The sequence below is a fragment of the Triturus cristatus genome, chromosome 11 (assembly GCF_964204655.1).
Source record: "Triturus cristatus chromosome 11, aTriCri1.1, whole genome shotgun sequence".
In the NCBI taxonomy this organism is placed as follows: Eukaryota; Metazoa; Chordata; class Amphibia; order Caudata; family Salamandridae; genus Triturus; species Triturus cristatus.
In genome coordinates this window covers 283204362-283228121 of record NC_140594.1, presented here as the reverse complement: position 1 = coordinate 283228121, position 23760 = coordinate 283204362, and the positions used below count along the sequence as shown (strand labels likewise).

Sequence of the window (23760 nt, the reverse complement as noted above, 5' to 3'; positions counted from 1 at the left end):
AAAAATGCGTTGTAGTGTCATGCGTTGTAATGTCATGCGTTGTAATGGATTATGCGTTGTAAAAAATGCGTTGTAAGTGCATGCGTTGTAAAAGTGTGCGTTGTAACGACATACATCCATGTGGTGAGGTCACGCTGCAGCCCCTGAATGCAGTGTTCCGGAATAGGAGTCGGCAAGGTTTGGAAAAGGTATAATATCTTCGGCAAGATAGACATTTTAACCGTGTTCAGCCTACCAAGCCAGGAGAGGGGCAGGGCCTTCCATGTTCGGAGGTCGGCCATGACTGAGAGCTTGTATTCCTGCCAGTTGACCTGCGTCCAAGTATCCAGATCCGGAGTTATGTTAAGGCCCAGGTACCGCACCGACTTGCTCGCCCATTGGTACGGAACGGAGGCCTGGATCGCCGCGAGTTCCCCGTCCGGAATCGTAAGGTTAAGGGCCCAGGACTTCGTATGATTGATTTTCAGCCCAGAGGCACTTTCAAAGGTTTGGAGTAACGAGTGGACCGCCGGCAGCGAGCGCGGGGGGTCGGAGAGAGTAAGGAGGAGGTCGTCTGCAAGAGTGCGATTTTGTGCTCAACCCCCCGAAGAGATATGCCACCTATATCTGGCGACTGGCGTATCCGAATGGCCAGAGGTTCCACCACAAGGGCGAACAGTAGGGGCGACAAGGGGCAACCCTGCCAAGTACCTCTGCAAATGGGAAAAGGCTGCGTGAGTTGGCCGTTGACCCGCACTCTGGCCATTGGTGAGATAAAGGGGGCCATGATACGTGCCACCATCTTAGGGCCCAACCCCACCTTCCGCAGGACCGCCCTGAGGAAATTCCAGTCCACTCAGTCGAAGGCCTTTTCCGCATCGAGTGATAGCAAGCATGCTGGGATCCTCCAGTGTTTGGCCTTCCCCACTATGTGCGCTATGCGGCGCACATTGTCCGCCCCCTGGCGTTGGTGGATAAACCCCACCTGGTCGGGCTCGATGAGGTTCGGGAGGTGGGTGCTAAGCCGTTTAGCCAGGATTTTGGTGTATAATTTCAAGTCGGTGTTTAATAGTGCAATAGGCCTGTAAGAGGAGCAAAGGGTGTGATCCTTCCCGGGCTTCGGTATGAGGGCTATTTCAGCCATTGCCATGTCCGGCGAGGGCCCCACTGATTCCGCGAACGAGTTGAAGAGGCGCAGGAGATACGGCTGCAATTGCGGCAAAAAGGCCCTATAGAAGGACACTGGCAGCCCATCCGGGCCTGGCGTCTTGCCGAGCGGAAGATCCTTCAGGGCTTCCGCCATTTCTGTGCGGGTGATAGAGTCCTCCAGGGTCTCAGATTGCTGCTTGCTCAGCGGTTCCCATCTACAGGTGTCTACAGTTTCCGATATCAGAGCTGCGGGTCACTCGCATATAGAGCCGCGTAGTAATCGCGGAACGTTTGGAGCTTTGCCGGTTCTGCAATGGCCCATGACCCGTCCGTCTGTTGCAGCTTGGCGATATGGGCTCGTGCCGCTCGTGTTCGCAGGCGCCGCGCCAGAACAGCACCCACCTTATCACCGCCCTCGTAGTACCGCTGCTTGAGTGAAAGCAGGGCGCGCTCAGCCTTGTTGGTACGGTGCGCGCGGAGCTGCCCGCGTAGGACGGCCAAGCGTCTCTTACACGACGCCATCGGGCGCTCGTGGTCTAGCTTCTCTAACGTCTTTACTTCACGCTCGATTTTGGTTTCATAGAGCCTGGCTTCCCGCGCCCTGGCGGCTGCTATTGCCGTGAGGGTACCCCGTATCGTAGCCTTAAAGGCATCCCAAAGAAGAGGGAGGGGGGTCCCCGGCACGTCGTTGTCCGCGAAATACGCCAGGATGGCCGCCTGGACCTCCTCTCTATCCACCGGGTCGCGAAGGACGTGATCCGGGAATCTCCAGCGGCGCAAACGCGTCGGGCGAGTGGAACACTCCCGTATAAGCAATTCCACATGGGCGTGATCCGAAATCGAAATGCTGGAGTGTGACACTGATATGATGTCCTTAAGCAGGGAGTGCGATGCAAAGAGGAGGTCGATGCGAGAGTATGAGCACTGTACATGGAAGTAGAAGGTGTAGTCCCGAAGCCCCGGCGAGTAGTACCGCCAGGTGTCCACCAAGTTTAAGGAAGTGAGGGAGCTCTTCACCGCCGCAGACATAGCCCCCGTCCCGTGAAACGCCCCCCCACAGCGGTCCATCTCCGCGTCCCACACCAAATTGAAGTCACCTCCAACTATGAGATCGGTGTCTACTGGCTCAAGGTGCTCCCTAATGATCCCGCGTAAAAAGGCATCTTGACCCTGGTTGGGGGAGTAGATATTGCACAAGGTGAGTGGATGATTCCCTCTCCTGAGCTCCACCCGCAGGAACCGACCCTCGGCATCTCTGCTGACCCTAGTGTCTCCCCGGAGGAACCCCGCCCTACAGAGGATGGCTACTCCCGCCGACTTAGTGGTGGCCGAGAACCAGAACTGGTGGGGGAAGCGGGGGTGCGCCATTCGCACCACATCCGATTTGAGAAGGTGGGTCTCTTGGAGGAAAATGACGTCGGGGCTCTGCAGGAGCAAATAGCGCCATATTTGGCGTCTCTTATTGGGTGAGTTAAGCCCTTTCACATTGAGGGATACAATCTTCCAAGAAGGCGAGTCAGTCATTGATGCAGAACCACTAGCAAGGCATCTTTCATGCTGTCGTTCCCCTCAGACGTGTGTCCCCCCCACCAAAAGGGTACAGAAAGAGAGGGAGAGGAGAGAAGGGAAACATGGCAAGAAAAACAACCAAAACACTGAATCTGCCAACAGGGCCAGCAAGGCCTATTCCAGTCTAGGGAGTAGCCAGGCACAATGGCACAGGCTGTCCCGGAGATGTCACTCTCCCAGAAATAGGAGTGGGGGTGAATCATCGCTTATCTGTAGATCCATGATGTCGAGGGTCCGCTCCGGACCGCCGCCGCAGCCGTACAGGTGTCACGCCAGGTACCAGGCAGGTGTGCGTCCCCCAGGGAGGCCCCCCGGGCGTCGTGAGAGGCAGGGCCAGGGCCGCCACAAGTAGTCCAAGCCCACAGCCAACTCAGTGTCCAAGCTGCTACCAGAAAGGAGGTATCACCAAGAAACATTCATTTGGAGGCGAGCGCTTGCGAACCAGATGGTGACGGGCCTCCCTCCAGGGATTTGATGTGCTCTATGATGTCTTGCTTGTCCCGGGAGGATCGGCTGCCATCCGGGGAGGAGGGGTGCCTAGAGCGGCGCACCGTGGACCACTGCGGCTTCAGAGGGACGCGGAGACCAGCAGGTCGGCGCGAGGGGCTAGCCGGCGGGGAGTCCGGGATCTGAAGCTGCAGGGGCCGCCTCTCAATAGGAACGCAGCACACGTCGCTTAGATTCCCACTGGAACATGAGGGCAAAGGGGTGAGCCCATTGAAATCGAATGTTGAGTTCCCTCAGCTTGTCCGTAATGGGCCGGAAGTCCCGCCGGCGCCGGAGGGTAGTAGGGGCCAGGTCTTGAAATAGCTGGATGGGCTTGCCCCCACAGAGGATTTCAGGTTTGCTTCTAGCCGCTTTGAGAATGGCTTCTTTCTCGACGAAGAAGTGGACCCGCGTCAAGATGTCAGGGATGAGTCCCGGCCTTCCAGACGGTCCGGAGACCCTATGCGCACGGTCCAATGTGGGCGGTGAAGTGTCATCGTCACCTCGAATATCATGGAGTAGGTCCGCCACAAATGACATAATGTCTGCTCCTTCCGCTCCAGTTGGCACCCCCCGTATGCGTATGTTGTTGCGGCGCCCCCTATTTTCCAAATCTTCTTGCTTGATTTGCAGCTCGACATGTTGTTCTTCTAGAGTGGCGATCCGCTGCCATAGGCGTTCCTGGTCCTCCGTACGTGCGTCTAAGGTTTTCTCCAGGTCATCAACCCGGCCACCGAGTTCCCCCACATCTCGTCGCAGCTCCTTGACACAGGCCTGGACCTCCGTGCGCAGCGACCCAATTTCTGTTTTGAGCTCCTGCATGAATGACGCCATGAAGGACTGCGTGACTGGCGCAGCGGCGGCCCCAGGGTCCGATATTGCTGCACTCGTCGACGGTACAGTCGGCTTGCCCCACAAATCCTTGACCGAGGCGTCTTTGGGGGCCGCGCGCGGCTCCTTCCCTGGCTTTGTGCGCGTCATGCTTCAAGAGGGTCAGGGGGCAGCGTCTCAACAGGGGGGAGCAGGAACCCCGGTACTCCAGAATGCGCACTCAGCGTAAAGCGCAGGTCACTGGGCCACGCAGTTCATTAATGGCAGTGAAGCCCTTTCCAAATGGCCCTCCAGGCTCTGCGCAGTCGGGGAAGGGGAACGTCAGGTTCTCAAGCCCCCGCGTGGTGCCCGGCTGCCGGACAGGCGATCCGCCCCCAAGAGGGTTCCCACCTGCTCAGTCAAACGGGGGAGGTGTAGCGGGGGCGCTGTAGCATCCGAAGGCTCGCCGCTTCAGTCCCGGTCCACCCGGTGGGGCCCTGATCGTTCCATCAGCCGTGGGGGGGCCTTCACGCGGATGCTAGCCTCTCTCCCTGCCCCCGCCATTCCGGGCAGGCTCCAAGCGGGTCCAGGCCACCGCGCCCCAGGCAGAGGCGCACTCCCTCCGTCTTCAATCAGGCCTCAATACGAGCCGGTCGGGGGTCCCAGAGCAGCCCCCAGGGACAGCGCGGCAGCGCGGGGCTCCGTGATCCCCCTCCAGCAGCTTGCTCTCTCGTCTCAGCACTCCCCCAAGCACCAATAGTCGCAGGTCTCCGGGGCTCAGCTCAGCAGGCGCCAACCGGGGTGCAGTGAGGCAGGGCACCGGACACTCCCAGGGTAGAGGCCCAGCAGGCAGCCAGCGCCAATTCACCGGGGCCCGGCTCACCAAGGGCGATGCTTTCCCTCGGCCGCCAGCCACACCAGGCCGCCTCTAGCGCCAACCTCGCCACCAGGCTGCATCCTGGGGATGCAGCCACTACGCTGCATCCCCAGTCACACCGGCCAGCCAGGCGTCCCCCTCAGGAAGCCATCGCTCTCCCTCCTCAAGGTCGGGTCACTCCGCACACCCAGCGCCGTCAGCAGCCGTCTCCGGGCCCGCAGCGAGCCCCCAACGCACCCGGGAGCGTCCCGGCCTGCCAGAATCTGACGCCGGCGATCACCGCCTCCGCTCGGGCCTCGCAGTCGTCACTCTCATCGCCCACGCCGTCCGGGGTCGGGGGTCCTTTACTGTCGGTGCCTTCTGGCAAGGAGCCTACAGCAGTCACCAGCGCGACGCCTCCTCAGCTCCGGACTCGCCCAGCTCCGGGCGCGCAGATCGGGTGCAAAGAAAATGGCGGCCAGCCCGGCCGGCACCCGGCTCCTCGTCTGCGCGGTATTTGCCAGCCTCAACAGCCACCGCCGACCGCCCAGACCGGTGCCCCCAGTGCTCCGCTCTCCCCGGGCTGTGTCCCCGGTCTAAGCATCGCCGTCACACCGCCGTAAGTGGCAGTTTACAACAGCGGCAGTCCGGAGCGGCCGCGACCTGCGTCCTACTCCATTCCAGGCGAGACCACGCCCCCCGAATGCAGAGATTTTTAAAGTCAAAAGCAGAATGCAAGATATGCTTTAGTGGGGAGTTTTTGTCCAGTCCTGGTGCAGTTTGCTCGAATCCAGCTGTCCAGTCCGATTCAAAGTGGGCACCAAATATTTACAGGGAACCAGTGAATTTGAAGTGCATTTCTGTTTCAGTCAGCCACAGCACCATGCGCCACAGAAATACCATATATATACATATATATAAACCTTGACAACCAGTTTCAGCTCGAGCATGCTTTTTTTGTTTAATATTTGACCCCAGCTAGTTCTCATCAGCAGCACAAACAACAGGTGTGTGTTTTGGGCCAACAACCCTGCTTCACTGTCAAAAATGTGAAGCGGTTGTCCTGACACAAGTCTTCTGCACAAGAAAACATAATGAGTCTGTCAGAATGTTGAGGTGAACTGCAGGTTGCAGCACGGACACTACACCACATACGTACCCACATATAGGTATAAGCAAATAGCCTGCAGAGCCCGCTTTTTAGGAACCCACAAACGTTAATTGCAATGGAAGACCAAGATTTAATTACTTAAAATGTTCATAACTGTTGATTTGAAAATTGAGAAGTTATAGACCTAAATCGCCAAAATGCGAGTGGTAGCAGAAGTGACACCTCACGCCCTTTGACCTCAGTGACATCAGAGGATGTGATGTCATGACCTTTGAGCCCGAACCTTTCAAGAATGTGATACCACATGACTTAACCCCGACGGCATCACAATCATTGACATCTCTAAATGTCCATGATGACTGCATGATTAATATAACAACACAGATAAATCTCAATTTTTGATACCGACTGTATTTTAAATTTTAATTAAGGTGCTGACATGATATTCCAGTGCAGTATTACCCACTGATCTTTTCCCTACATGAAAAAGTATATGTTTGTTTGGAAGGGAGGGTACAAGGTCACAAAACACAGAACAACGCTGGGAACATAAATTATATTTTTATTCATTTCAAACTTTGAAAGTCACAGACATTGATAAGTATACATTACAGCCATTCGTCATATTCATAATATCAGGGAATGTACAGTTTTCAGTCACTTAGTTCAAAAGATTGCGCCAAAGTTTGTCTTAGTTCCATTTCTACAGTTGGGGAAATACACAGGTCCCCCCGATACACATTCCACTTGCCCCATTTTTTGTCCCACTTCTTAGGGCATCCTCTTGATTTAAAAAACACTTTATCAGCGATCATGCACTTATCTAGTTCCGTTGCCCATATCCTGTGTGATGGTCTTTCTGCCACTCCCCACTTTGAACTATTTCACGTTTTACTAAGGTATTCCCAACCTGGCCAGTTGTTGTTCCACTTCTGTGAGGTCAGTCGTCTCCCATATGTTAAGGAGCTCGAGTGGTGGTGTAAGGGTTAGTTCCTTCCCTAGTGCGTCCTGTTTATGTTTTGTAGCCCCGTCCCATATTGGTCGTATGATCGGACAATCCCAAATAGTGTGAAAAAAGGTTGTGTCTTGGTGGCAGCCCCGCAGTCGCTAAGGTGACCCCTGTAAGATATGTTCTATGTAGGATTTTGAGTTGAATCAAACGGAAACGAAGGGTGATAGCCGCCTCCCTCTGGGACATCAGCGCCGCCTGCCAGTCCTCATCTTCAATGGGTTCTAAATCAGTTTGCCATTTTTCTCGGAGCGCCTGAAACGGTCTGGCAGATTATTACACAGTTTTCAATATGTTAATGATATAGCTTTATTTAAAATTGGTTTGGACAGCGGCCGATCCTTTAGAGGGGACGACTCCGGCAACTTGCTCATGTCTGGGAGTGCGGCAGCTAAGGCATGGCGAATCTGTAAGTATCGAAAAACCTCCACTTGAGCTAGGTCATACTTCTCCCTCAGTTCCCCAAATTTAAGGATTTTGCCCTTTTTTACTAGGTGCCCTATAGTGGAATTTCTGATGGTAACCCACTTATCAAACCCAGCTGATTACATAACAGTCCTAGTTTGGGAAGACCATAGTGGTGTGGCTTGAGTCATTGCATTTGCATTCCGAAGCGTCTAGTCGCCTGGTGACAAATCTCTACAGTATGGGCCGTTGGGGCAAGATATTGTCATTTCCGGACTTTCGTATATAAAGCCCCAAAGCATCCCTCTCGACCCATCTGGTATCTGTCAAGCATGTAGGCCGGGTCCATCGGGGAACGATATATCCAGTGGTTTACTGGCACTAGTTGCGAGGCCCAGTAGTAAAGTCTCACATCAGGGAGGGCGATCCCCCCATCGTAACACCCCTTAGTCAATTTCCGCATTCGCTATACGGGGCGGTCCTCCATTCCACAGTAACGTCCTAACTTCACTTTCCACACTTATAAAATAAGTGTCAGGAACCTTATTTGGACAGTTTTTTTAAACAAATTTTATTTGTCAAGCGGCACATATACAGCAAGGCCCTGTAACCCAGAGGTGTCTGCACAATCAGAGCATGTAATATTGACTTTGACATTTTTCATAATGATACCCAAAAAACATTAACATAACATGTGTATTTGTAAAGCACACGTTCACCACTACGGGTATTTTGCCGCTGAATAACAGATGTTTATTGTTACCCAACTCAATGGTACTCATTTTATCGACCTCAGATGGATGAAAGGCTGAGTGGACCCGCCGGGATTTGAACCTGTGACCATGAGGTTGAACACAGGCCCCTGCAGCAGACGCATTAGTCCACTGAGCCACCAGACCCGGCTTATTAAAGGTAATACAGTAAAAATCTAACTCTCCCTCCTCTCCCCCGATTGCACTATACATCCACTCTAGACAGAACCATTCAAATATTTACAGTAGAGCTACCCACCGGGGTTCCACCACCCACCCCGCTCCCTGGATCCTCCCCAACGAGCCCAAATCTTATAAATGTGGGTCCCGTTCTACTGGAACCGGGTCTAGGAGCAATCCCCGATAGTCTGCCCACCTTTTCCATATTTTAAAATGTTTTAGGGGCACCCCCTGGCAATGAAGATGGGTTTCTCTAGGCCCATGCAAAAGTCCAGGCCATTCTTCCATGTGGCCGCCGCAGGGGGCCTCGGAGCATTTCACGCCCTCGCTATGTCCCTTTTTGCTAAGGTAAGACCCAACAATAATAAATGGCATTAATAAACGTTGCCGCCTATCCCCTCCAGGAGGTGCAGCAGAGCTAGTTTCGGCGAGCGGGGAAGGTCCCAGCCCAAAACCTCTGATAAGCAAGTGTAAACCCCCCTCCAAAACGATCCAGTGAGAGACACTGCCAGACCGTGTGCATCAACGTACACAGAGGAGGCACACAGGGGAGGCAATGAAACCCACCTTCCACAACCGCATTTGTGTGTAATAGGCCCTATGTAGGTATTTAAACTGGACCAGGCGCATAGGCACCGCAATGGCCGCCCCGCTTGGAGCAACTAGGGCCTTCACCCAGTCCTCCTCTTCCAAGGGTCCTAAATCCCCCTCCCAATCCTCCCGGAGTTTCTGTAGTGTGGAGGAGCAGTGGATAACTAGGGTTTGATATATCTGTAAATCTTACGGTCCTGGAGTTCTTCCATAAAGACTTTGGCCTCCAGGGGGCTGAACTCAGCTACAGACTCCAATCCCACCAGGCTGGGTAACAGGGCGTGCCGGAATTGAAGATACTTTAAGAATTGGGACTTTGGCATATGGAATTCCATCTGAAGGTCCTGGAATGATTTCAGTACTGGACCCCTCATGACATCCCCCAAGACCGATATCCCTATACGATCCCAGCCTCGGAATCCCTGCATGGCAGCTAGTTGCGGCAAGCGCCCATTTTCCCAAAGGGGAGTCACCTGCGTCATCTTGTTCCACCACCCCATTCTACGCAATGTCTGCCTCCAGACCTGGAACACGACCTTTGTTGCCGAAGGCAATGATCCCCGCAGTGGTGCAGAGTCTAATACCGTATGTAGCGAATGATCTCCTATAAGCCGCCGTTCTACCGCGTATGCTGGATCCTCCCGATTGCCATACCCCCATTCATTCAATATAAGTAGGTGAGATGCTTGATAATATGACAGGATGTCTGACGATTCTAGTCCCCCACAGTAGGTAGATAAAAAGAACGTCCGCAGGGCCACACGCACCTTGCCCCCTTCCCACAAGAACTGCCCAAGGGCTGCATTTACTTGCCGGAACCAACGGGGGGATTGGATATGGGTGGTTCTGCAACTGATAAAGAAGACGGGGAAGCGCGACCAACTTAAATATGGCTGATCTGCCATAGATAGTCAGCGGCATACGGGACCAGGTCTTAATATCTACGCGCACTCGCTCACACACCAGTACTAGATTACACTCCCAGGCGACTGCTGGCACATGTGTTATAAATACAACCAAATAATCCAGTCCTCCCATCGCCAGCTGGATCGACTATGCCCAGGCGCCCAGTTCTCCCTGACCTCCGAGCATCCAAAGCGTAGATTTGCGGGGATTCATATATAATCTAGAGGTCTCCCCAAAAATCTGCATTATGTGCAGGAGCCTTGGTCCCGTTCTATCCACATTTGTAAGGAAGAAGAGGACGTCATCCGCGTACAATGCGATCCTATCCGACAACCCCTGAGCCCATTCAAAGCCCTGAACCTGCGCGTCTATTCGGACCCATGCGGCCAGCCTTATTTGGACAGTTTTGAAGGATGTATAAAAAGCGTGGAAGAGCTAGCATCTTAAATAGGGCAGCTCGGCCCAATAAGGAAAGGGGCAGGGATCTCCAGTGCTTGACGTCATTACGCAACCTATTTAAGGGTGTCACTAGATTTTGCTCATAAAAGAGTTGGGGATCAGGAGTTATAAAAACCCCGAGGTAACGAAATCCGTCAAGGGCAACCTCTGCTTTGCAGCCCGGGGGGGTTTGGGAACTGGGCCCGAAGGACAAATAGTTCCGATTTGCTTCAATTGATCGCATAGCCGTAATACTTCCCAAAATTCGTAAAGATATTTAAGATTACATGTATTGATTTGTATGGGGACGCGAGATATAGCAGGATATCGTCAGCATAGAGCGATATCCTGTCATCATGTCCTTCCGCTCATTTCATCCCCCTAAGCATTACATCTCCTTTTACCCAGGATGATAGTGGTTCCAGCATCAAGGCGAAAATTAAGGGGGACAGGGGGCAGCCCTGCCTGTTGCCTCTCCTCAGCTGGAATGTTCCGGATGTATGGTTATTAACCCGTACTTGGCCCCACAGATCTGTATATAGCAGTTTTACCCAACCCAAAAATTTCGGGCAAAATCCCAGGCGACTCAGTACTTCAAAGAGATAGGGCCACTCTAACGAGTCAAACTCCATTGAGGCGTCTAGGGACAACACCACTGCATCTTCCTCTATATATTTATGTCGCCCAAGGACATTGTGAAGGCAATAGATATTCAATGCCGTATTCCTCCCCGGCATAAAGTCAGATTGGTTGTGGTGGACCAAAGATGGGATTACCGAGACCAAGCATGAGGCAAGAAGTTTCGCAAAGATTTTCGCTTCAGCGTTGATTAGAGAAATCGGCCTGTAGGAGCCGCAATTCTCTGCGGGTTTCCCCGGCTTACGGATAACTACTATTGAGGCCAACCGTTGGGATGCTGTCAGGACTCCTTTATCATAGCTTTCCTCATACATGGTCCTCAAATGCGGCGCAGTGTGGGAAGCGACCATATTAAGAAATTCTATAGGGATCCCATTGGGTCCCATCGCCTTCCGGATTTCGTCATCTGTGAGCTCTTCGTCTAGTGCATCTCTGTCGCCCTCTGATAGTGTAGGCAGACGAATATCTGTTAGCAGTTGATGGGAGTCGTCTGCCCTGTATGTTGTTGAGGAAGGTGTATACCTTCTCTAAGTGATCTGAAAATGCATTTGCTATGTCCTGTGGGTCTGAGATTTGCTTCGTACCATGGAGGGTCAGCCTGGGTACCCATCTCTCTCCTTGCAAATTGTCATGATTTAAATGTTCTCCTAATGTTTACCTCAATGAGAAATGTAATGATAAGTCATAAAGAGAGGCAAAAAAAGGGAAAAAACAAACCATAGTACCTATGTACACTTATATTAATTGCTATCATCTACTCGGCCTGTTCACAAAGGTAAATTCAGTTGTAAATGTAAATTTACAAGTAACTTTTACCTCATACCTGAAAGGAATTCACAAAGGGATTCCTGGCAGATGTAAGCACTTTGACGGGTGCAAGATCTCCGCCATTAACATGGAGTTCTCTGCACCTGTAAATCCTCCTTGGGTTGGAATTGAGTGTGTTCTTTGGCGTTTGGAACACACAAGTTGTGGTTTGCTTTGGAAAGTTTGTGAACACCCACAAATTGGTACGCATGTATGCATTCACAAACTCCTATCTTTCCCTTTTCAGCCTAGAAAGATAGTCATATTTTTACTCCAGACAAACAGTGGCATAAATCCCTTTCCATGATGAGAATGGGCATGGATCATTGAAAAATTATATGGTGGTGTAGGGTAAGAGGTTTCTCTACGGGGACTAATATTTTCCTTGTGGAGAATTAAACAAACAAACAAATGTGCTTCCAGAGGACTCCAATCCACCTCTCTAAAGTTCTTTACCAAGGACTCATGTGTACAGTGGGAATAGGTTCCATGATTTCCCAAGAAATCTGCAAGGAAACCTATGCCAGGTATAGCATCCAATGCGGATCCCAATCAGAACTTGTATATTCCAAAAAGTACCTTTAGTCGTAGAGTTAAAAATCAGAGTGTAGTTTTAATACTTTTTTGAGCTGGCCCGCTGTAAGTTGAATGACAACTATATTATTGTCTTAAATTTCGATTTATGATCAATTGTTACACACTCGCACAGAGGTGAATATTTGTGCTACAATGCATTGTAGGAACCTGGCTCTGCATATACTATACCAAAGTAAGGTATAGTGTGCACAGGAGCCAACGACCAACACAAGAACTGCACCGCCAGCGGCACTGAGGCAGCTGGATGCAGGAGGTAAAGCGGACATCGCTGTCCCCGGGCTTCTCAGTGGAGTCCGTCGGTTTCAGAAAGCTGCATACATGGTCGGGGGGACTTCTTGGAGGTGACCAACGACTGGGAAGGTGACTGGGAATCTGGCAGGATGCTTGGACACCGTCGGTTAGGCCACCCTGGGCCGGGAAGGTTTCAAGGGCTGGGGTGTCTTTGGCATCAGTTTCTTTAGTCCGCAATCAGTCGCGGTCGGCGTCAGTCAGACAGATGCGATCGGTCATCCTGGACAACATCAGGCAAAGGAGAAGTTGTCGTACCGCCTTTGGTCGCGGTCGGGGGGACCCTACAAGTAAAGACTGCAAGTTTAGTTTCAAGATTGTGGGAGGGCAGGGGTCGCCGGATCACAACTTAGAATCGTCGGTGGGACCTCTTTTGAGTATGGAGCCACTCGACCTCGGGCAGTGGCAGTCGGGAGCGGAGTGGTGCAGAATCGCGGAGTCCGGACTTTGATGGTTTAGTGTTTGGCTTGAGCAAATCCGGTGCTCACGGGAGACAGGGTCTGTTATTTGAGTGCAGGGCAGGTCCTCCGGGGTCTTGGGGTCTGCTGCTGCAAGACACACCAGTTACTTGGCTGTAGGCAGGTGGTGGTTGGGACAGGCCAGTAGGGCTGGGGTAAAGTCAGTTGGTGTTCTCGGTTTCGTCCTATGTCAGCACGGCTCTTCCGTCCGTCTTCTTTCTTCCTTGAATCTGAGGAGGCAATGTTCAGGGTCCCCCCCAAAATACTAAATTTAGGGGTGCTAAAGGGGTGTGTAGATTGGGAACAATGGGTCCCTTCCTTGTGGTGGGTACACCCCCTATAATGCCACCCTCTAGTGGGAGGTGGGCATGAGCCTCTTCCCAATTTGCTGAGTCCCCTCATTTTCAAGATGGAGGGGACTGAGATGTGTGCTTCACCTCGCTTCCCTCACCTTAGGGTTGGGGTTGGCAATGGTGGGTACATATTTCTTCCTAACTTGGATTACCCACTGATTCTTCCACCGTAGTGGGGGTCAGAACCGGTTGGAGCCTTTTGCTGGGGGCAGCAAAAGGCAGGGACAGCGTCCAAAGGCGGCAGGCCTTCGAAGCTTCCCTTTTCGTTGGCGCAGCCCATCCTGGGGGAGGAGGAGGCATGACGCCTCTACTCAGGATGGGCTTTGTTTCTGGACCTAGAGAGCGGGTACCCTCTACCCAGGGGTTTCAGAAACCTGTCTTGTCATGGCAATGGCGGGCAGCAATTCAGGAGCCACACCAGGGCTGGTTGGTTTTCAGGGTGAATCTCTAAGATTCCCTCTGAATGCATTTTACATTAAGTCCCACACTGGCATCAGCGTGGGTTTAATGCGATGAGACGTTTGCTACCAAGCTTCCCAGTTTTTAGTGAAGCCATTATGGAGCTGTGGGGTTCGTAGTAACCAACTCCTAGACCATATACTCTTTATAGGTTTACTACACTTACAATGTCTATGAATGGACTTAGACACTGTAGCGGTACAGGGCTCATGCCTCTGTATCCTCACCTTAGGACTAGTGCACCCTGCTAAAGGGGTGACTTACCTAGGCCTTAGGCAGTGGATTGCAGGCATGGCATGCAGGGATGTGTGCCATGTCGACTGTTCACTTTTCTCTGCACTAAAACACGCAGCCTGTTGTGGCACAGTGTGTTTGTTAAGGTGCAGGACCCCTAAGGGTGGCACAATGGGTGCTGCAGCCCTCAGGGGTCTTCCTTGGCCACAGTGCCCTGGGTACCTATGGTACCTTTTACAAGGGGCTTACCTGTGGCCAGGGATGTGCCAATTGTGGATACAAATGTACAATTTTGGGAAAGAACACAAGCCCTGGGAACCTGATTGGCAGAGACCGAGGGCTCATCAAGTCAGGTTGCATCAGATTTCAGACAAAATGGGGAGGGGGGTAACCTTGCAAATGAGGGGCACTTTTCTACATCCACCATTTTTCATGTAGCCATAGTAAAACATGAGAACACTTTAAACAAATGTTTTTTTCAACGTGCTTCATCATATGAGTGTAAATTGAACTCCTGAATTTATGTTGACAGATCAGAAATTCTACTGGCCTGGCTCTCAGCAGCTACTGTAGTAAGTGAACAGTGGTCATCAGAACGCTGTTTTCATTCTGCTTTTGGCACTGCCTTTGCGATCTCTGAAGCCTGGTCGCAAAGCCTGTACCAGGGGTCACAAAGGGCAAGCCAGGGATCGCTGTTGCGATGCCTGGGAGATTCCTAAATAAAGTCCATGTGGGAAGGTATTCAGTGACACGAGGGTGGAGAGCCTGAGCATGCAATTGTAGAAAGGTAATAGTATGCCTGGAATATAAACTGTTAAATGAACATCTTGTTGCTTGCTGATTTCAGTTATTCACGCTGAAAAACAAAATCTGTTTAGGAATTCATTCAGCACACAATTGTAGACAACTTGTATAACCATGCTTCTTAAAGACGATTCTTAGTTATGCTTTGTATGCTACTTGTCCTTTAAAAACTGTCCTCTAAGCTTTTTCCAAAAGTTTTTTCACTGTCTCAGGCATTGAGCGAGACTTTGAAGGCGCAGTCATTTTGTCAAACTGTATTCTAAAGGTTCTCTGAAACTTGGCATGCATAAACGAACGTTTCTATACCTTTGCTAAACAGTGCATGGTTTATTGATAGAAGATCTGGATTGTGTCTCATAGTCAAGAGGCTTAAGTTTGTTCTGTCTCTTTTATAGATCTCTGCTTGAAAATTCTAAGAGAAGATAAGAATTGTCCAGGCTCATTGCAGGTTGTCCGATGGTAAGTGAGAGGATGGAGTAGAGCTAGCACTAGGTGAAAGTGGCATGCGTTTATGTCATAAGGGCTTCCACACATGAACAGGTATTGGCAGAGCCAATAGGTCTGGCGCTGGCTGCTGACCTTTTGGCTTGGCCAATGCTTATTTTCATTTTGTTTGTGATTTTTTTTGTATGAAGGCACTTATTGTATGAAATCAATAAGTATAATTGTACATTTTAGGAATCCAGATCTAGTGGACTACATATTGGGTGACTATAACAAAAACTCAACCAGTACTATACAATCTATGCCTCTAGGTTACTTCTATCCTAGACACAGAACTACATACCCATTGGCCTATAATCAGGGCAGGAAGGAAGGAGGAATAGATGGATATAGGATGGGAAATCCTGAATATAGTCACTTTCCACCATTAGATTTGGACGGCCCGCAGTGGAAGAACAGATTCAGTCCCCTTCAACACTTGGATGAAAATGACTGACTAACCAACCTAGATACACAATTTGTGGGGAAAGAAACAAGAATGACCATGGATACCACTGAATCAACTCCTGCCGGAAGGAATATGCTGAACTCCCAGGAAGGCTCCCGACAGAATCAGAATGGGGAGATGCAAGATCCCCTGCCTGAAGAGAGGGAGGCAGATGACCTTTATGCTTGTGGTTTAAATCTGACCGGGGAACAGGGGGGTAAGGTGAAAATTACATCTTGGACCATAGCAGGCTTAGCAGGAAAAATACCTAACGTAGATTGTAGGAACCAATTAAGGGGTTCCCACATAGTAGTTTTACAGGAGACCTGGGCGGTTGAGCCCGATCTTTACCATTTGGAGGGCTATAAGTTATTTTTTGTCCCTGCACAAGAGAGTAGGGCAGGTAGAGCTAAAGGAGGCCTAATAATATATGTCGACATCAATTTAAAGGGGAGATGGACTGTGCCATCTTGGGCCTCAAAAAACCTGCAAGCAATAACATTTCAAGGACAGGGGCTGAGGGTACAATTATTTAATATCTACAATCCAGGCTCAGGAAGCGGCACTAATGCCGTGTTAGAGGAACTTGATGCTAGATTAAAACAGAAAGTCGATCTAAGAAAAGGAGGGGAAGATTCATTTGTCCTCTTAATGGGAGATTTAAATTGTCACCTATGCTCATACTTGATACCGGTAACAATAGATTGGGATCTTTGCCCAGTCAGAAAAGGGCCACACTTCGAGCATAGTTCTGAGGGCATATTACTTACAAAACTAGTAGGTAGTCACTCACTAGTACATACCATTGATTTGGTAATTCCAGGGCCAAAGGGTACCTTGGTACCAACTTTTAAAGGTAGGGGATGTTCGTCTATCATGGACTATATTTTGATATCCGCCTTTGCCAAACAATGGATTAGGAAGGTATGCACTAAATGGAGCCCCTTTAGCGACCACAATCCCTTATCTATAGAAATACTTTACAAGGGTCATGTTGAAATGAATAAACAGTTGGACACTATCTTACAGCCATCAGATCAAGGGAGGCGTTTAAAATGGGCAAAAATCAATGCCCCGGAATTTTATACCGCATTGATAGTAAAGGGGAAAAAGTGGGTTGAAGAGTGTCTAGATTTTAAAATAGAGGGAGTTGACTTAGTAGCTGCTTTTAGGGAACTAACTAATCTGGCCGAAAAATTATTGGAGGCGAAAGGTCCTAGTAAATCAGGGACCCAACCAAGATGGTTTGACGCAAGCTGTGCACGAGCACTAAGAAATTTAAAATCAAGTCTTAAGGTAAATCCAAGGGACACAGTGGAAGTGGCAAAGTGCAGAAAAATTTATAAAATCAAGACTAAAGAAAGGAAGGCTACCCTAAAAGCAGAACTATGGGCCGATTAAGAGAGGCTGGAGAGAACAGGGATTTCACTGAATTTTGGAAAATCATAAACAGGCCCTGTTTCCACGACCATAATGCCCCGGTCCTCAGTACAAACATTCTCCCGCAGCAATGGGTGACCCATTTTGAGAACCTTTATGATCATTCTATAGATTCTAAACACGAAGGGGATTGGGATGGCAAAAGGAGTTGGGTGCAGGATTTCACACTCGCTGAGATTATTCAGGCAATCAAAGGGTTGACTCCAAATAAAGCCCCAGGGCCCGACGGCACCCCTCCAGATTTGTACAGAAGCAACATTGACTTGTGGGCGCCAATTTTAACGAGGGTGTTAAATGCAGCTATTAAAACAGGACTTCCGAGGTCGTGGTCCACGGCCTTGATTGTGCCTATTTTTAAGAAAGGAAACAGGGACAACCCCCAATGTTATAGACCCATATCACTGATCGATGTCTCGGCCAAGATACTGGGGCGGGTGGTTTTAAATCGTTTGATGGCCTGGACTGAAGAGCACCACACTATAGTGGATACCCAGTACGGTTTCAGAACAGGAAAATCGACCAGTGATCAATGTTTAAATTTATACTTACTGGTCGCTAAATACACGAGAGCGAGTAATGGCACCGTTTATATGGGATTCATGGACCTGGCGGCGGCCTTCAATAATGTGAATAGAAGTAAACTTTGGGAAAGGATGAGTACTTTGGGGATTGACCGGGGACTTATAAATATCTTGAGAGAATTACACTGGAACACCACAGCTAGGGTTCGCTTTAGTATGGAGGGGGGGCAAACTGACTCCTTCCCATGCTCTAGAGGAGTTAGGCAGGGGTGCATTCTTGCCCCCTTCTTGTTCTCATGATATATTAATGACCTGGAGTCATGCCTCATAGCCCAGGCAGTTGATTGTCCCAAGGTAGGGAAGCGTCAAATACCGGTACTATTGTACGCGGATGACGCGGTCCTGCTCACTCGGACACCGAGAAGTCTTCAATCTTTGATCAATGGATTTGTGGTTTTCATGGAAAAACTTGACCTTTCCGTGAATTTGACCAAGTCCTTTGCATTGATTGCAGGCAAAAAACCTACTAAAAAACCGGTGTTCAAAATCGAGACTCACACCATGGGCATTGTAACCACCTTCCCATATTTAGGCCTATTATTTGATGGCAAGATTCAATTTGATACACTACTGGAGGAACATTGTACTAAACTGGCTTCCTCATGTGGTGCAATCATGAACTTTGCCCAAAGACTGGGACTTTGGTCCCCAGAGCAAATAATGAGCTTATATAGCTCAATAAGCATAGCCAAAGCAGTATATGGAGCCGAGGTATGGGGTTATAGGGATGCCAAACAGCTACAATTAGAGGAAGATACATTTATTCGTAGAATCCTCAAGATTCCACATTCAATACCAGCTGAAATCGCACATGCCGAACTCGGAATCCCATATATTGTAGATCAGGTCAAGATTAGACCGGTCCTGGCTTGGCTTAGTATTTGGGCCAACCCGGAGGCAGTATTAAGCAAAGAAATTCTTTCTGACTGTATACAAAGGGACAAAGGGATGTTAATCCCTTGGCTAAAATATGTCAAAACAACTTTAGAGTCCATAGGCCAGCACACCCTCTTTAGTACCCCTGCCTTAATCTCAAGGAATAGCAAATCACAAATTAAAAGACTGTTGCTTGATAAATTGGAGATGCTTAGGGAGACTACAGCTTTTGCACTAAAACGCTCAGTTGTAGCGCACTCCCTAGTTAAAGAGGCAGTGGGTATGGAACCCTATCTATTCCTGATGCATAATCAGCAGGATAGGTTTTTAATGTGTCGTGTTAGGCTCAATTTGTTGCACAATATTTTATCGTATCCGTCTGGTTTTACTGTAACTATTGAGCAGAAGGGTGCCTGCGGCTGCGACAATATGTCTCCGCAGGACACCCTTCATTTTGTATTGTTATGCCCATTTTATCGTTTGCCTAGGCGTATGTTTCTGGTCAAAATTTTAAAAAACGGAAAATTTCGTCATGCTAAAATAGCCCTGTTGTTCCTTCAGAGAGCAAACGACATGCATACTTTATGCTCAGTAATAAGCTTTCTGAAAGCGGCAGTAAGATTAAGAAACACCAGAGACTAACTTATCTTGAATAATATATCGCTTTTTATATGAATTGTAACAGTCTGACCGATGGTTATTTTTATATTTATGTAATATAAAATCATATGTGTTGTTGTGTTTTTATAATATGTACTTTTTATGATGATTTTTTTAACCATCGAAATAAAGAAATTGATTGATTGATTGATTGTATGAAAACAATCATTATCTGAAAGCCTTTATACTCACACACACATCTCTATCTATCTATCTATCTATCTATCTATCTATCTATCTATCTATCTATCTATCTAGACAGAGAGCTGGATATAGATATATATGCACGCACACATTGCAACAGTAGACCCTCCTCGCACTGAGGTGAGTATTGTGCGTATGTATACACTGTGCAAGAGCAGAATGTCATATCGCACAGTCAGGTAAGTCAGTAGCATAAGTGAGCTCTCCCTATGACCTCTGCATTATACTGTGATAGGTAGAAGCAAATTCCGAATAACACTACCAGAGACCAGTGGATGAAGAGGGCTGACTGAAAGGCCCTGTAAATATATATGTAGAGCCTATATATCTTTATTGAAAGCAAAAGGTCTTGTCAAACGCCAGACCTAAAAATGAAGAACACAGTAATTGCAAAATTTGCAATAATACCTTCATTGTTGAGCATCTCATGCGATATCATGGGTGAAGAAAGTTGTTACTGAACAGCCAGTACACCTGTCTAGTGTCATGACCCAAATGCCAATATGTTGGGGATATTGAGGCCAGTCCCTCCTCCTCCCCGTATGTGTCTGTTCAGTCGCTATGCTATGCTTCACGCATAGGGTAAAGGGAATGTTCAGAAAGAGAGCGAGGTACCTGCTCTTTCATATGGTTGGTTGGAAGACCCAAACTGGAATGACAGGACCAACGTTCGTGACAGTGTTTAGGCGAGTAATTAAGATCCAGCGACATCCCCACCAGAAGAGAAAGACCACAGTAAGCAATGACGCACTGCTGCAGATAATATAAACTAACCAATGGTTTTTCAGTATGTGCAGGTGAACTGTAATTAGCACAGATTTGCAGGGAATCCTGCACAAGAGACCAAGTAGCAGATGAGAACACTGCAGCACTGGTAAAGAGGAAATCTGTAGGTAGGGAAACAAAACTAAGCATCACATGGTAAGTACAAAACTCACTGATGGACGAAGGACCTAAGGAGACAAAAGTCAACAAAGGTGATGGACGCAAGATGGGATGCTAACTGATGCATGAGTGAAGGAGTCATAACAACCGCTGTTGCAAGATTCCCCTTTTGTGCACGTAGTAGGACTTTATACCGACCTGCCTCTGTTGACCGGGAAGTGCTTCCCGCTGTGGTTTTCTCTAATGTATTGGTGCAGTGTAACTGTTCTGTTCGTGTTGGAAGTCTTTGCCTTGTCTGTGTATGTCTGTCTTTTCCATTGCTCTTTTCTCCATCTTGTCCATGTTTGATGTTGCTGGAGTATTTTCTAAGCTAATGGATCTGGTAACCTGACATGCAAGCCGTTCTGCATATGGAATGAAGTAACCCAACTGCAAGTAGTCAGGACATTGAAAGTCACCGAGGAGTTCCATGACCATCGCTTAATATAGTTGACTATCAACACACCCGTAACTTGCGTTTGGTGGTATTTTCGTCCTTGTGATACACGTTCCCTCAAGTACTTTGTAGACAGAAAGAGATGTGGAAAAATGAAATATGCAAACTGTCAACAGTAACATCCAGTCGTTGGAATCTGGAAAATCTACCATAAAGAATAGAAGCTGATGAATTAAAATTGATATTGTGGAAAGATAAAACAGTATTGTAGCACATTGGCAGATGTAACAAAATACTTGTTTAAACAGTTTACAAAATAATGTACTTCATTGTAATGGAAAAAATAAGTGTTGTGCATAGTTGGCTTATAGATAATAACAGAAATGTTTTTATTTCTATTAAAATGTAGCAGCTATTTTTGCATGGTGTAACATTTCTTTTTATTAGGTTTTTGATTTACAACAACTAATAACTTGTATGCAAATGGAGTCGCCTACGTTATTCTATACATGCATTTCAATAGTATTGCCTTTTGGATTTATATATTTAAATAACACTTTAACATTTACTACTGTTGTTCCGTCGCATCAATCACAGTATTCGGTATGTGAGTTTATTATAGATTGTCTGGATTTGAGTAAACCACAACAACCTTCGTGTTGAATGTATTGAGCTTGTACAGCCTAATTTGGCCTGCCAGTGTCTACTTATCTCGCCTATCCCATTCTAGGGATTCAGTTGCTCAAAAGTGTGTGGGTTGAATGATTTTACATCAGTTAAGGGGAGAATTTTTAATCCCTAATCGTGCATTTTATTGTTAGATAATTTGTATGAATTTGCCTGTGGACTGCATTCATTGCCACAGATTCATGCCAGAAGTGAATGAGCATAAATGATGAGAACTAGACACTGATTTATGTATCTAATTATTTTAGAGGTCTGTCCGGTGTATATGGCACAACAACATCAGTGGGATAAGCAGGGACAATTCCGTAGAAAGTTCAGTGAGCCCTAATCAAGGCCTTTAACCAGTGATCGGAAGTGCATTAAAAAAAGTATGGGAACTGTGATCCTGAATCCAGTGGTGTGCGGTCAGTGTGCAAGGGTGCAGGATTGAATGCGTGGCTAAAAAGAACAAAATATTCTGCAACTATTTTGTTGGTCTTTCACTTATAAGTAACTGCATATAAAATATCACACACCTTAACTGAAAAATAAGTGCAAGTTAAACTAATCAGGAAGAGATGCAGTATTTTGCATTGTGAAACCTCTATTGGTTAATTCTATCACTGCTGATATTGGTGTGTGTTTTAATCAGAGAGACACATAATTTAATCAGGTTGGTGCAGTGGGGAATAGTGACTTGTGTTTTTTTAGTGTTAGAAGGTGCCAATCCGGTGATAGAAAGCACTATGAATATGTATGACATTACACAGCACACTAGGCCGGTCACCTTACAATAACAGCTCTCAAAAAGAATACTTTTGAAGTGATCGCTTTCTGCAGCACTCTTCGGGGGATCCAAAGCAGAGGTACAAAGCAGTGTGATCTTTCAGCATTTGATTGCCATCAGCCAAACTGAATTTATGAACAAAAGGCAAAGCGCTAGACCTCACCTTATGGGTCCTCTTCCCTTTACAGAACAGAACCTGCAGTTCCACCCTTGAACCCTTGCTATCTAACAAATGGAAGTACTTCAGTAGGATGATTCAATAGCTCCTTGCTCAGCAAAGGCCTAGTCAAATTTTTTAAAGCGCTTTGTGCCCTCTTCCTTCACTTCATTGTCTAGGTCTTTTCCCTCCTGCTTCAGTAATATCAGCAGTACACTTCCACTGTCTAGGAAAACAACCTCACCACCATCTTGTGCAAAGTCCAGGCCATGGGCTTTCAAAATGGATTCCAAATCCTCCATCGTTCCGGCTCACTTTCACACACACACACCATACATGTACCAAGCAGGCTATTTCCATCAGCATGCACAACATGAACTTGAATGTTGGTGCTGGGATCCAAGTAAGTGTATACAAGCAGAACTTTACACAAGTGGGCCAGTGGGCCTCTACTACAGTGATTCAGATAAACTGAACCGAGAAGAGAGTGTAGACACTGGGTGGATTAGAGAGAATTTATTTCTATAACTACAAGCAACAGGTATATTTTACCTTTAATTTCCGAACTACACAATCAGATTGAAAAAGGGCAACTCTTTGAAAATCTGTGAGCTGCCCGCAACCTTGTTTGCATCAAGAAAGAGGATGACAGGGAAATGGTTTTCATCACCCTCTATGGCCTTTTTGAGTACAGAATACTGCCCTTCAGGTTATGTGCTTCCCCTTTTCCAAAATGGGCCCCAAAATGCTGCCTGTGGGGCTTGATGTCATGCACGGACCTGTGGCCTCTGGTAGAGGGACTGGGTGGAAAAAAGGACACCCCTTTCTCTTTTACTAGATGAAAAGTGCTCCTTGTAAGTGATGACATATGTGGAGAATGCTGGCAAGAGGTGTCCAATGGCACCAGTGCTGCTAGGTTCCAGTCATTATCAAGCAGAAGCTCTATGATGACTTAAGCAAAGACAATCCTGTGTTGAGGAAGTCCAAAAGTACTTATGCACGCATTATGCACAGCAGCCACTTTGTGGTGGCATTGCAAAGCAAAACCTCATAGAAGAAATGCTCCAATTTTTAGGTAGTCAACAAACAGTCCATCTCGATGTACAGCTTCAGCATGGTCAGTACTTGCCACTTGACCATTATGAGTCCCTCGGAAAGTTCTTCGAGTTCATGACATTAGCCACCCTCTTGGCTTCCACCTCAGCCACAGGGGGCGTGATGCAAGCAATCACAGCAGTGGTCTTGGTCACAGGAGCA

The 23760-nt window shown here is 48.1% G+C and overlaps 1 protein-coding gene across 1 annotated transcript in view; it reads left to right on the top strand.

The window, feature by feature from the left end:
• Positions 1 to 23760, top strand: part of HORMAD2 (HORMA domain containing 2) — a 693976-nt gene that overhangs the window by 133926 nt on the left and 536290 nt on the right. The window contains exon 5 of the mRNA XM_085633816.1: positions 15276 to 15339. Coding sequence (XP_085489942.1) covers positions 15276 to 15339 — 64 coding nt within the window. The remainder of the gene's footprint in view (positions 1 to 15275; positions 15340 to 23760) is intronic.